This window comes from Baudoinia panamericana, assembly GCF_000338955.1.
Source record: "Baudoinia panamericana UAMH 10762 unplaced genomic scaffold BAUCOscaffold_1, whole genome shotgun sequence".
NCBI classification, from domain to species: domain Eukaryota; kingdom Fungi; phylum Ascomycota; class Dothideomycetes; order Mycosphaerellales; family Teratosphaeriaceae; genus Baudoinia; species Baudoinia panamericana.
The window spans coordinates 1283342-1297112 of NW_006911257.1; the positions used below are offsets into that span (position 1 = coordinate 1283342).

Consider the following 13771-nt stretch of genomic DNA (forward strand, 5'->3'; position numbering starts at 1 on the left):
AGTCCCTCTTCGACCTCCGGCCTCGAGACGAATGCGAGCGTCTGTATGGCGGTCGTGAACCGGTAGAGGGCTGTACAGTCGGCGCAACATCCTCGGTCACAGTGATCGGACATTGCGCGCTCAAGCCTGGCACTGGCGCGACATCTGTGGGACTCCTCTCAGATTGCTGGCGCGGTCGCGGCTTCTGTACCATCTCGTGTGCCACCTGTTGTGCAAGTTGCTGGTTGAAGACCTGTAAATCCTTTCAGCATACTTCATCTCTCGCCAATAGCCCAAGGGTTAGCATTGGGTGGTACTGCGTTCTCCTCGTCCAGCGTATCCGGCACTGACGGACCGGTATACCCTGACCAGCCAGCAAATTGCTGAAATGGCGGCGTATGTGCGTTTGTTTGAGACGTGGGACATTGCGGCTGCGGATTGAAGTTGAAAGTTTGACCAGAAGGCTGCTGGAACAACTGATGCTGAGGTTGTAGCTCGAATGTAGGCTGCATGGGCGGCTGGCTGAACCTATCCCCACTGTACCGATGCTGCGGTGGGTTGTTCTGTTGCGCTTGGCTGTCGTAGCTCGTCATGTTCCATAATGTGACAGACGGCTGTCGGTATGCTGCCGGACCGGGCGGCATGCTTTGTGGTGAGCTGTACACCACGCTGCCGCTACTGCTATGGATGGAGCCGGCCGACGAACTATGCGTCCACATGCTAGGTCGACGAACTCCAGCGGCTTGATCCATTTCACGAAGCCGGTTATTCAGCTGTTCAGCCATACTCGCGGTCTCTACTTGGTAGCGTTGATTCCAGCTATGATTTCTGTTAGCTAACAGCATGTGTCGCATTCAACAGCGCGTCTTACCTCATATACCCCCATCGAATACCGAAGCGAGACAAACACTCCGTAAACTGCTTGATGCAGAGCGCGCTGCGCTGCGTATTGAAGTGCATGAGGTTATCACCTGGTGGCAACGGTACCACAGGCATAGGCGGTGGCGGAGCGGTCGCTGGTCGAACTTCCGGATGAGGCGGAACTTGACCGTTAAGCAAGACGTCCGTGTGATTCTGCAGAACATCGAGGAATTGCCGGCCCGTCATGTAGACCCTCATAGCATCATAAAAAGTGAGGGGTGCGGTGTAGGCTGGATCGTGAATCAAGCGTAGCATAAGGTCAGCGTAGCGAATACAGTATTCGAAGATCAGCTTAGCCGCGAAGGGGTTGATGACCGGTACCCGCGGCGAAGGCGATAGCACGTAGACATACGAATACAGCAGGTCCAACTCGAAGAATGCACGCATACTTTGCGACGTCGACGGTGCCAAGTTCTCGAACCACTTCCTCATCGTGTCGCAGGTATTCCATACGTACTGGTACGGCTCGTCGAAGCGCGCGCGTCCGGACTGGAAGAGATCTGTGTACCATTGTGATTGCATTCGACGTAGCGTGATAAGCTCCAGCGCTTGGTCGTGGGACTGTAACCAGCCTTTCGGTGTACCGTTGCCATGCATCTGCGGCTGGTGCTGTTGCGCGGGCGTTCTGGTGAATGGTACCTTAACCTTCGCGCTGTCATCGGAGAAGGAGAAAGCGCGAGTCTGCACGAGAGACGTTGACCGATCCAGCGCGTAGACGCAGTGGAACACCCTACGACGAAGGTCCAGCTTACCTCTCGCCATGGTGGCACCTTTCTGCGGATCCTGATGCAATCCGAGATCTACCATAGCCCGAGAAGCGACGCCGATTAGGCTCCACGAGTCGAGATGGTGCGGGTCGAGCATCGCATACTCAGTAAGCAACACAAGCGCTTGTACACTAGAAAGTGCGCCCGGGTGCAGTACGTCTTCAGCATGCTGCAGTGCGGCGCACACATGCCCAATGCCCTCTAGGTAATCTTGGTCGCCACGCGACTCGGACTTTGAGGCATATGAGATGGCAAGCACCAAGTGAACCATCCAGTAGTCCAGCGGGTCTGCTTTATGAGAGTCCTTGAAGTATAGGTTTTCGACCGAGCCGTAGAAGCTAGCTTCTTCGAAGACGGGTAACAATACGAAGACGTTGTTAAGGTAATGTTGTACGAGGGCCTGAGTCATGTATCGGGGTGGTAAGGCTTTGGTCATACCTTGCGGAAACTGGTCTTTGGTGCAGGCTGAGAGGACCAAGCGGGCATATGACATGGCTGAAGTAAATCCGTAGAAGTCTCGCGCCGCGGCATTGACGGAGAGGAACCCAAAGTCCGACACCAGGTCATCAATGGCAGAGGCCTCCTTACGTCGCTCCTTCTTCGATGCAGTCGGAGTCGGCGGTCCCTGAACACTGTACGATTGCCGCCGTGACGGCACCGTCGTCTCATCATCTGGAATGGATATCACGGAAGGCTTGCGATTTTTAGCCTCGTCGAGCTTCAGCCGCAGCTTGTCGATCTTCGTCTCGAGTGTGGAAACATAACTTCGCTCCTTGCCCCTAGCAAATTGGTCGTTTGTGCTCGTGCATTCCGCCGCCCTGCCGTTCCTTTCGCAAGAAGTGCAGGCCTATACATGCGTGAGTGATACGGTTGCAGTACAGCTGGCAATCACCTGACTCACAGGAAGCTTGCCTATGAATGGGAATAGTCAGCAAACAAGAACCCCTTCCTTTGGTCAGAGTTCGTACCGTCGCACTTGATCTTCGCATTTCGGCACCTCGAGCACGCCGCCACAGGTCTGGAGACCTTCAGTATGGGCGTCTCGAGAGGCATGAGCGTCGTCGCATCGAGGTCGTCTACCGCCATGGTAAGCTGAATACCTCAAGCTATACGTCCAATTGTGCAGTGTCGAAGAGGTAAAGGCCAAAGGGGCTGTATGAGCAGAGTCTTATGCTTCCACAAAATACCATAGCCGGCAAGACTTGGCACACAATCGCTAGAGCGTGGCCTGACAGGATGTGGTCGCACAGGCGCGGTCAGCATGGTGGTGCTACGCACCTCAGACACTAGCTCAATGCAGCACAGCCTCAGCCCTGCAGATATACCGCTAATGGCGTCCCACGTTTGCGAAGTGGCGCTCGGCGAAGAATGGTGGAAGGATGCTGCAGGTCGGAAGGCTGTAATGCGCGGGCGGATACATGTACCAGAGGTTTTATTACAACCGCGCGGAAGCAGAGTGATCGGAAGTCGCAGTGCTGAAACCCCAAACACACGAGGGAAGAGGAAGAGGAGGCTTCGGCAAGTGGGATGAAGACGCGGGAGGCGGTCGGCTCTCGCGCGAACGATCTCCGATATGGCATTGACAGCTAGCCCATCTTCCTCTCGTTCTTCCCTCTGGCGAGCATATAGCCTCTAGTCAGCCTTCGCCGAAAGCAGTACTCACGGCCAAGACTGTCTGCGGGACGTCCAGCGGGCAACACGCTCCTTTACGGTCCTGCAGCCTCGACGGTTCAAATAACATCAGTCTCAGGGCAACCCAGAGTTAACCATGGCTAAACTCTGGGACGGGAGACTGCCGAATATGCCTGATTGGCCGCCCTACAGTATTCCTCCGGCCCTAAAGGATCAATGTTTCCTGACTCGAGGCGGCAGTTGTCTGGTTGATCTCTGCGGTGGTGGTTCTCCCTGCTATTACTTCGGCTCCACGTACTCCTTGTTTAATTGTTAACGGTGTCGTATGAGGCAAACATATGCGACTGGTGATATTCAACACAGCTCACAAACACTTTGGTTGGGGAAACCTCGACCTCGGCTGACTGGGCTGCACTGCGCCCCCGTGTGGAAGCCGCCCACCATCGCGCCTGTGGATCCCTTGCGGCACAGAAGTTCAGATTCAAGCAAACTCTCGCGCAGGGCGCTTCTGCATATGCCTGCCTCTTTCGAGCCTATAGCGCCATAGCTTAGACTGTGCAGGAACACTGCCACAAGCTGCTTATGACTTCACAATGGCAGTCTTTCGGCGTGACGAGAAGAAAGTGTAAAACGTAGCCCTTCTGCCACAGCCTTACCTTGGGGTAGCGCAATCGCAACGGACCATGGCTACGACCCAGTCCACGACTATGCTTCGTCCATCAGGTAGCGTTCGGGGAAAGACAGCCGTGCGAAATGAGGGTGCGAGCAATGATGCATCAGGAGCTCCGCAAGTCGCACACACTTTGTAAGTCAAGCATTGAGACAATGGTCTGCCCAAGCAGAGCTGACATCATGATCCAAGAACTGCATGTACGCGTTGTAGACAGGTAGGTGGCAAGTGCGATGGGTAACGGTATCAGCTTGCTGATTGTCACCGCAGCGGAAAACTAGATGCGATCCAGGTCTTCCGCGATGCGGCCCATGCGAGAGGACAAACTCTACTTGCGAGTACTGGGACTCATCCAAAGGACACAACGTGAACCGGAACTACGTGGTGTACCTGCAGCATAAGGTACAAGAGCTGGAGGAAGAGCTCGATCGTGTGGAGAACGAGGATGCCGCAGACGATCCGGAGACGATGATGCGCGCCGCAACCGTACGCATGTACGACGCAGCGGAGTCGAAGTATCTGGGTCCATCAAGCGGCATTGCGATCACGCGCTTGGTGATCCAGTTAGCGAAGCAGTTCACGGACGCGAAGAGCATCAAGGATATTGTACCAGAGCAAAGAGCTAAGCAGATCAAGCAGCTGTTCCAGGCGGAGCATGACAAGCCCACATCGAAGGTTTATCCGTTGATCAGCGATGTCGCTGCAGACGATCTTCCGAACAAAGTTCTGACCGACCTCTTACTACAACTATACAAGCTCAAGGTGCAGCCAATGTACCCGGCACTGCACGAACCGACCCTGGATGCCGATGTGGAGTTCATCTATCAGCATCCGAATCAAGCGACGTCGTACCAGAACTTCATTGTCCGCATGGTAATCGCTATCAGTCTCCAGAAGATGGATACGCAATATGCAGGCTTGGCTGACAGCTACTATCTTGCTGCATTGAAGCATCTTGAAGCTGTCGTGCGGCCTATGGACTTGAAGACGTTACAGTGCTTCGCTCTCATGGCTGAGTACTCACTGTTGACGCCAACTCGGACCGCTATCTACTATATCCTAGGCATAGCCGTCCGGCTGCTGCAGGCCCTGGGCTACCACGAGGAGAGGACGATCACTCGTGGCAAGGACAATGGCAAGGCTGATTACTTGGAGATTGACATGCGCCGGAGGCTCTTCTGGTGTATCATCGTCATGGATTGTGGCCTGGCGCATTCACTGGGAAGGCCAGCAATGCTGGCGACCAACCATGACCACATCGATGTCGGATGGTTTGAGACGTGCCATGACTCCTTCATCAAGCCTGAAGGCATCGACCCTGCAGCGCCACGGCCTACACTGAAGAAGTGGGTTGCGATACACTTCTTCAAGATGCGCATGCTACAGCTCGAGATTCGCCGGAAGCTGTACTTGCGGAAGCGCCCCGAGCCAGTGGATGACACCGACCCATGGTTCATATACATGGACGCAAAGCTGTGCGCCTGGCGAGACGCAGCGCCGAGCAACGACGAGGGCATAGGTCTGGACAAGGTCTGGTTCATTGGACGTTATAATACCATGATCGTCTTCATGTATCGACCATCCCCGCAAGTACCGCGACCGTCGCTGGCGGCAGCTTTGAAGTGTTTCGATGCCTGTCAATACAACATATACATGCAACGTGAGCAGATCCAGAATAAGAATGTCGACCTTACCTGGATCTTCACTCAGTCCATCTTCATGGCCATCAATTGTATGCTTTGGACGCTTAGCTACGTGGAGGTGCGTCGAAAGCACTCAAAGGCTTCGGTGGAGAAACATCTCGAAACCGCAATGGACGCCATCCAGCTGGCTTCTGCACGCTGGCCCGGTGTAGCTTCAGCGGTCCAACTTTATCATAACCTCATCAATGCCATCATGAAGATCTACGAGAAGGATGGGGACGTGCCCATCTCGGCAGCAACACCTTCGGAAATGGCGTCGCCTTCACAAGGATTTCCAGATGCGTTCAATCGTTCACAGACGACGAGCCCGGCGACTGTTAGTAGCACCTCCGTCACGACGCCGCCTATCGACAAAGCGCCTTTCGGCTACTTCAACCACACCGCTACTAGGCATAGAAGTGTGGAACAGCCTCCTCCGGTGCCATACCAGAGCGACCCAAGCCCCTCTCAGATGGGTCAGGCACCCGCAGCCACACCGCCCCCGGCTCTTCCAGCGATGGCGCCTCCGGGCAGTATGATGATGCCGCAAATGCAGCAATTATCTCAGATGCAGCAAATATCACAGCAGAACATGGTGCCTCAGCCATTACCGTTCGACCCAAACAGCTACGCCAATCCTTTTCCGGACTTCACTGCTGACCTTTCGATACAACCATGGACAGCGGCGCAGCCCAACCAAATGCCATTTGCAGCTTCATCATCGGCCCCAATGCAGTCAATGTACCAAGGCCCGTACGCGGACCCTGTGTTTGATCCAAACAGTCAAACATATCCGTTTCCGGGCATGGCGGATCCGAGCCTCAACGAGCAATGGAACAACCTGGGCACTTACTGGGACATCGACACGGGCGGTATTGGCAACGGCTTGAACATGGATCAGCAGCACGAACTGCTTCACAATCTGGAAACGAGTGGGATGGAGGATATTCAGAGTATGATCACGCAAACTCTGTCCTCCCTCACACCAAAGCAGACTTACCACCCACATTTCGTTTGATTGCGCTTCCTCGGTGATGGTGATTTCGAGCGCTAACGGCGATGCTTTTGGTAGGGGAGGTGCGCACCTGCCCAGAAAGCTTTCTTTTTGGGGGATCCGGCGCTCTACAGGTGATACCCGATGCAGACCGCCGGACTAGCTACGTGCATGGGATGGATCAGGATCCGGTATAGGGAGGTTACATGGGTTCTTAACGCGAGCGGTGCGACTTCAATCGTCATGAATGCATTGAACTTACGGAGGAATGATCGGTCGGCTGGCAGGATTAAGCGTGGCGCTGGTGGAGTTGGGAGCGAAAACGGCGAGCTAGCGCGCCATCCTCCTGGCAACTACTGGCAGGCTGTGATATTGTATAGAACGACGGTCCCTAGGACACAGTTCCAATCTTCGTTTATTACTTCTGCCAACAAAGCTTGGCGAAGCAGCCGGCATTCACACCCTCGGCAGTGGTCCCCGCGCCTCCGCTCACCTCACCTCAGCTTACCCGCGGACAATCACAAGTGCTGTGTAAATGTACGAACAAAGTAGGGTGACATGGTCCTGTTGCGATTGAGCGGCCCTAATGTAAGTGTCTAATCTGCCGTTGCCATCTTCTTACGTTGTCGATACCACACCCTCGCCAACATGGCAGGCACGACACAAAGCGGCGCGATCCCTCTACCATTCAGTGAACCGCCATATCTCTGTGGCTTGCCGTCTCCATACTACACGCCAGAGTTGCGCAAATGGCAGCAAGCATGTCGAGCATTCATTGGAGAGCACTTGATGCCCTATGCGTGGGATTGGGAGAAAGAAGAGACCGTGCCGGATCATCTTTTCCACACATTTGCCAAACACAACATGCTTATTCCTGTTCTGCCTTCGCCCCTACCTGTACAACAACTCAAAGCCGTGGGCATTCATGATCTCCTCGGTGTGGTCAAGGTGGAGGATTTCACTTATATGTAAGTCGTTTCCATTAACAGATTCACCGCAGTGATGCTGACCGGCCGCTGTAGGCATAATATGATATACAACGACGAGATGTCAAGGACCGGACTCGCAGGACCTGGCGCGTCCCTCACTACCGGCATGGCGTTCGGTGTGCCATGTGTGATCAAGTTCGGCGAAAAGCAGCTGCAGGAACGCTTCCTGCCAGACGCATTCTGGGGTCGGACGAGGTTCTGTATTGCCATCACTGAACCGGACGCAGGATCTGATGTGGCCAACATTAAGACCACGGCTGAACGAAGCAAAGACGGCAAGAAGTGGATTATCAATGGCACTAAGAAGTGGATCACTAACGGCATCTGGTCGGACTATGCATCCATGGCGGTGCGCACGGGCGGACCAGGGCCAAGCGGACTGTCGATGATTGTCGTGCCACTCAAAAACCATCCTGGCGTCAGTATGCGCCGATTGAAGGTCCAGGGACAGATTAGCGCAGGCACGACGTACATCGAGCTTGACGACGTGGAGGTGCCAATTGAGAACCTGATCGGGCAGGAGGGGCAGGGAATGAAGTATGTGATGACCAACTTCAACCACGAGCGGCTTACTATCGCCATTGGCGCAACGCGACAAGCACGGGTGGCGCTTTCAGCTGCCTTTGCATATGTTCTGAAACGCGAGGCTTTTGGCAAGCCGCTCATCGAGCAGCCAGTCGTTCGGCATCGTCTCGCCAAAGCCGGTGCGCTCCTGGAAAGCCAGTGGGCTTGGGTGGAGCAATTTGTCTATCAAATGTGCAACATGACCAAGGAACAAGCTGATGTAGAGTTGGGCGGACTGACTGCAGCCGCAAAGGCCCATGCCGGCATGGTGTTCAAAGAGTGTGCCGACTGCGCGATGCTGCTGTTCGGCGGCAATGGTTACACTAGATCCGGTCAAGGTGAGATCGCAGAGCGGATGTGGCGCGAGGTGAACGGTCATAGGATCCCGGGCGGCAGTGAGGACGTGATGTTGGATCTTATGATCCGGCAGCTCGCGAAGAACTACCAGCGCAAGACCAAGGAGCTTGAGAGGCCCTCCGGTTCTTCGAAGCTGTAGAAGCCTTAATGCTGGTCACTTCCACCATTTATGAGCACTCGTTCTTTCGCGTTGCGTTGCTCTGCGTCTCTCTCTGATTGCAGGTACTCCTCGTACATCTCCGCAAAATGCGCTTGCATAGCTTTGTTCACCGGTCGCACGGGTTTGACTGCGAACTTCGAAGCGCCATATTTACTAGCGCCCTCTTGGGCTTCGTGCGAAACCACGTCTGGTAGGTCATGTATCACGACCGGGCACTGAGTATCGAGATCGACTATGCGGAAGCTGCCAAGATTAAGTATCCCAGTAGATAGCGCTCGTAGCTCTACCAGTCCCTCTGCGCTTGCACCAGGCGCAACCGGGCCTATTCGCACATCCGGAGTGTGGCAGAACACATCCGGCAGCATTGACGTGGTTAGTGGGACGTCCATTTCGGGCTCCACGAAGGATACATCATGTGCCAAGTCTGCATGCTGATGTGTTCTCATCGTACCATCCGGCTGTAGAGACACGACAGCGAAGCGTCGGGTTTTCGACGTCTTGTTGATGCACTTTACCGATAGTCGAAAGTCGTCGTACTGAAACGTGGTTGCTGGCGCGGAAAAGAACACTGCAATTCCAGCGTCTGCAGGCGGCGGTAAACTTTCAGGTATTACGAGCGTAGGCGGAGCCACTAGGTCAGTGTGCGGGAGGACTGGGAGTTGCTCGGCCGCACTGAGTGAGCTCGACCATCTGTACGTGAGGTCTGGCGCTGTACTGGGAAGATGCGGCTCCACTTGCCACCTAATATCCAGCTCCACCTGTGAGCCTTGTTCCAGCGTTGCGCTAGCTGCAATTGCAATCGACAACGGTGTTCTCAGCGAAGTAGGGTCTGAGAGATTCTCATTGTTGACCCAGTATAAAAGTACGGTCTCGTCTCCAGCGTACATTTCAAGCGGAAGGCTTGCCTCGGTCAAGCACTGAACCCGTATGAAAGAGTCAGTTGCAGTAGGCTCTACGCCGCGCCGAGTATTCTCCGCCGTTATGGCTGCTTGGAGATGCTGTGGCATAGCTGGCGAGGTGATGTCAGCCTTCTCCACGTTGACAATCCCTGCGATAGCCTGCGACGTCTCGAGGTGCAGACTTGCGAGAATATGGTCCCTCATAACGGAGAACTGCATCCGTGTAAAGAGCGCAGGAAGGGTGGGGAAGGCGCGCTTCGATGCACCTCTGACAGGTCGCACAACGTCCTCTTTTCGAGGTGGCTTGGGCGCAACTTTAGTAATCCGATCTTCCGAGAGATAGATCTGCTTGCCATTGAGCTCGGGCCGCGGGTTCAGAGCTTCGAGAACGTTGCGTGGTGATGGTTCAAAAGGCACGAGGTATCCTGCTTCAGAACTCGAGACATCTTCTAACGAAGCCAGATCCAAGCTTACGGTGGCTGTGAAGTAGATAGCCGGTCGCTGTAGCCGTACACGTGGGCGGACTAGGTGGAGGGTGGGCTGCCAGAAGACATACGTATGCTCCCCAGCAGACGCGATCTGTACATCATCGGTCACGGGTACATTGGCCGAAGTCAGATCGTGTTTACCCGATGCAGAAGCCGCGTTCCCTAGGCCTGTGGGCACAGCGTCTGTGGCGTGTGCCTCAAGTCCGGTCTTAAGAAGGGGTAGCACAGCACGCACTTCCTGCTCACTCAACGAAGTCTTCAGCACCAGATGAATGCGCACTTTCTCGTCTATCCAGCTGTAGTCTCAGTAAGCCGGGAACGCCCATTGGCAGATAACATACGCATACCGAAGAACAGGTTTCGCCTTAAAGGCGCCCGGCCGATCTCCTCTGGCGAGCCATCTCTGACTGCAGCAGCCGGGTCGAAAGTATTAAACTTAGGTACGATGGTATCGAGATATGCGCCCCTCGCCAGATCCTCGAAGCGCTTTCTCAAGCCCTCAGCAGTGGCCATGCTGGCGTGCCTCTCAGAGTCCTAATAGATGGCCCTTAACATTTCAGGTGGCCTCTACCCTGCCATGGAAAGTCGGGAGAGACTAATGCAGCAGTCTGTACGTGCTATCAGCCAAAGGGAGCCCAACAATATTTGTACTTTCACTCTTGCAGTGATTGAATTATACAAGGGTGGAAGAGGGTATTCAAGCCTAAGGCCACTTCATGCAGATGAAGTGGGGTGACCTCTGTGGATTGAGTAACCACCGGTCTCCGTTGCAACATACATTTCAACTGCGTCGCGGGCGACCTATACTTCTTCGAAAGTGGAACTGATACCGTGAGTTTTGTTGCTCGACGTAGTAGACAGCATGGGTGCGAAGGTGCCGCGCAACTTCCGATTGCTCGAGGAGCTGGAAAAAGGCGAGAAGGGCTTAGGCGCTGGTAAGGCTGCAGTAAGAAGTTGGGAAGCAGAGATGGTATGCTAAGCGACGTGCACCAGAGGCATGCTCTTACGGTTTGGACGAAGGCGATGACCTCCTCATGACCAACTGGAATGGAACCATACTGGGCCCACCTCACGTGAGCAACTCCGCCAGTTTCGCCTTGACACCATCGCTAAAATGAAAGATAGAGTGTACACGAGAACCGCATATACTCCCTCAAGATTCATTGCGGGTCAGAGTATCCGGACATGCCGCCTGAAGTGACGTTCATAAGCAAGGTCAACTTACCATGTGTGGATCAGAGGAACGGAAAGGTAGATATGGGAGTGCCTGCAATCGCATGAGAAGCTAACAAGTCGCAGGTCGACCTCACGAAGCTCCCAAGCATTGCAAACTGGAAGCGTGACTTTACCATGGAGACAATCCTGATTGAGATTCGACGCTTTATGGCCGCGCCGGCCAACAAGAAGATACCGCAACCAGCGGAGGGCACGAACTTCTGAGTGGAATCGCGAATAACAAGGTGAACTCGTTGGTGGGGGAATGCTGCATTTGAAAGACCAGCATAGCAGTGGCGTTGGGGCGGCTAAGGGCGGCAGTGAGCGTTCAAGCATCGACGGACTGGCACGGAGTACAACCCGCGAGCAGCATCTTCGTGCTGACCGATATCTATGTTTATCATCTGCGGTCGAAAGCACCGCCCGTATCCAAATGGAACACAAGCCATACTTCCAATATTCCAATTGGCTCCAGCCTACTGCGTACTGTACACACGCGCCATGTTCTTCGCGCCTCTCGGCTCGATAAAAAGTGCCTCAGCTGTCACCAACTTTGTGCCCTCGCCATCATCGTCACCTAGCAGCTCGATCCAGCCTTCCACCCATGCTTTCCGTCCTTCGACTTTCGTCGTCTTCGCCTTGAAGACGACGTAGCTATTCGCCGGACACGGCACCTTGTAATCGATCTTCAAGCTAGCAGTCACGCCAACTTTGTTCGGCAGCGCAGGGAAGCATGTCCGCGCCAAGCCTTCGTCAAGCAGCGTCGCAAGCAGGCCACCATGAACGATGCCGGGGTGTCCGCAAAGCGCAGGACCGAGATGCGCGAACTGAACCAGTGAAGGTAGTTCGGCGTTCTTCTCGTTGAATGTCAACGGCGGGACATTGATCTTATCCTCGCCCATCAATATGCCCGCTGTGAAATTGTGTGGTCGCATGGCGGGTGGGATCTTTAGGTGCGGTCTGCTCTCAGTCATACCCGGCTGTGCTCGTAGTTTGACCGCCAGAGGGTGATTGAGAAGGTGTTCATTAATCTCCGCCGCTTCTGGCGTTTCTGGGCGGTAGAGAGTAAGGGTTTCGGCGTCAGTCGGAGGATTGACGAAGCCATTGATGGTCTCTGCGACGGGCGCTGCTGCCATTGCGAAACCGGCAGTGAAGAGCGCGACGAACAAGGTGGTATTCAGGAAAAAACTTCGTAGTCGACTCGGAGCGCGTGTGCTAGGTGGGTCTACGGGAGGCGCTGCGGCGGAAGGTAGGGTGTCGAGGGAGTGCTGTGCTTGTCGTGGGCAGTCACCGGTGAACACTCTCTTCGACTCATACCGGGCGACAAGGGGTCCTTGAAATACCCTTCGCCGCCCGTTCAACGATATACGCTGTAGCGCATGTCTTGAGGCCATGCGCGGCACGCCGAACAATGTCCGGACAGACGACCTGATTAGGAAGACAGAATGCTTGGTTTTCTGTGCCGAGGTTCAGATACGCGGGTACGTCCGTAAGACGTAGCGACTGCTCCCGTTCTCGTTCCTGATACTTCGCTCAAGCCATGCTTCACCAGCGATGATGATGCCCAGCGGAGGCGGTGCGCGTTCTCCGAACGTCTGCGCTGGACCTCACGCGGTGGGCTCATACAGGAGTTCGGGTTTCTCCCAGAGTGTCGATTTCGGCACTGGTGGGGCCGATGTTCTTCTCCCACTACGCACTACAGGCTCTGTGGTTGACTGAGCTGACACCCAGACATTCACGTTATTCGTAGGCGAATGTAAGACGCTATCAACGAGATATGCATCACTTTGCACGAGTATGAATATCCTTTCCTTACTCAATCTTGTCCAACTACGATGGCTGTCTCCATTCGGATAGAACGCTACTGTGGAAGCACTGTTTGAGGCGCTGAATGCGCTAGAGATTAACGATATCATTGAGTCCCAGACCACCGACTGCACCCATATCATCCTGCCTAAGATTTTGCACGGTGGCGAGACGGAGATGAGGACGAAGGACTGGCATCGAGTATGGGTGGAAAGCATGTGAAAGCAAATTGGTGGGCTGAATGCACGACTCGGCAGAAGCCCGACTTCCTCATTGCAATCGGGTCGTATCTAGCTCTATGCTCTAGATGAGCATCTTCCATGAGCTGCATGACTTGGAGATCCCGCCGTGCGGGTGCGGACGGTCAGCGAAACTTCTGCTGGAATCTACGGTAGCGAGTGTATGATGGTTCTGGCTTCCTCGAGAACGGCACGAAGATCAGAACCTTGATGGAGATGGCTGGTTTCTCGTACCTGACTGACTTTGTAAAAGCCTCCTTCCCAAGCTGGATGCGGATCAGCAGGAGCCCAGTCGCTGTGGTATGCGAACGGTCAGCTCTGCAGGCAGGACACTATCTGCGACACGAGACACGGACCGGCGAACACACCAGGCATGGCAAATACATCTCGTGTCTCACCTCCCTTTACG

General features: G+C 54.6%; 7 protein-coding genes across 7 annotated transcripts; 3 read left to right on the forward strand and 4 right to left on the reverse strand.

Moving 5' to 3' along the window:
* Positions 1-53: 53 nt before the first annotated feature.
* BAUCODRAFT_190769 (uncharacterized protein) lies at positions 54-2438 on the reverse strand. The gene is made up of 2 exons (XM_007673954.1): positions 851-2438; positions 54-798 (listed from the first exon to the last, which is right to left on the reverse strand). The coding sequence occupies exons 1-2, from the start codon at positions 2158-2160 to the stop codon at positions 255-257; spliced, it is 1854 nt and encodes a 617-aa protein (XP_007672144.1). The 5' UTR covers positions 2161-2438; the 3' UTR covers positions 54-254.
* Positions 2439-3982: 1544 nt separating this feature from the next.
* On the forward strand, positions 3983-6669 carry BAUCODRAFT_20945 (uncharacterized protein; the record flags this gene model as incomplete). Its single annotated transcript, XM_007673955.1, has 3 exons — positions 3983-4104; positions 4183-4186; positions 4240-6669. 3 exons carry the CDS (start codon positions 3983-3985, stop codon positions 6667-6669), a joined length of 2556 nt encoding a protein of 851 aa, XP_007672145.1.
* A 312-nt stretch (positions 6670-6981) lies between these two features.
* On the forward strand, positions 6982-8822 carry BAUCODRAFT_190396 (uncharacterized protein). Its single transcript, XM_007673956.1, has 2 exons — positions 6982-7613; positions 7668-8822. Exons 1-2 carry the CDS (start codon positions 7294-7296, stop codon positions 8692-8694), a joined length of 1347 nt encoding a protein of 448 aa, XP_007672146.1. The 5' UTR covers positions 6982-7293; the 3' UTR covers positions 8695-8822.
* Positions 8823-8891: 69 nt separating this feature from the next.
* On the reverse strand, positions 8892-10765 carry BAUCODRAFT_81883 (uncharacterized protein; the record flags this gene model as incomplete). The annotated part of the gene is made up of 3 exons (XM_007673957.1): positions 10450-10765; positions 9753-10336; positions 8892-9665 (listed from the first exon to the last, which is right to left on the reverse strand). Coding segments are annotated over exons 1-3 (1524 nt in total), but the record flags the coding sequence as incomplete, so codon positions are not given.
* Positions 10766-10964: 199 nt separating this feature from the next.
* On the forward strand, positions 10965-11542 carry BAUCODRAFT_61103 (uncharacterized protein; the record flags this gene model as incomplete). The annotated part of the gene is made up of 4 exons (XM_007673958.1): positions 10965-11037; positions 11096-11175; positions 11228-11353; positions 11402-11542. 4 exons carry the CDS (start codon positions 10965-10967, stop codon positions 11540-11542), a joined length of 420 nt encoding a protein of 139 aa, XP_007672148.1.
* Positions 11543-11793: 251 nt separating this feature from the next.
* Positions 11794-12453, reverse strand: BAUCODRAFT_61969 (uncharacterized protein; the record flags this gene model as incomplete). Its single annotated transcript, XM_007673959.1, has 1 exon — positions 11794-12453. The coding sequence occupies one exon, from the start codon at positions 12451-12453 to the stop codon at positions 11794-11796; it is 660 nt and encodes a 219-aa protein (XP_007672149.1).
* Positions 12454-12817: 364 nt separating this feature from the next.
* On the reverse strand, positions 12818-13456 carry BAUCODRAFT_190438 (uncharacterized protein). Its single transcript, XM_007673960.1, has one exon. It carries the CDS (start codon positions 13339-13341, stop codon positions 12925-12927), a length of 417 nt encoding a protein of 138 aa, XP_007672150.1. The 5' UTR covers positions 13342-13456; the 3' UTR covers positions 12818-12924.
* Positions 13457-13771: the final 315 nt, after the last annotated feature.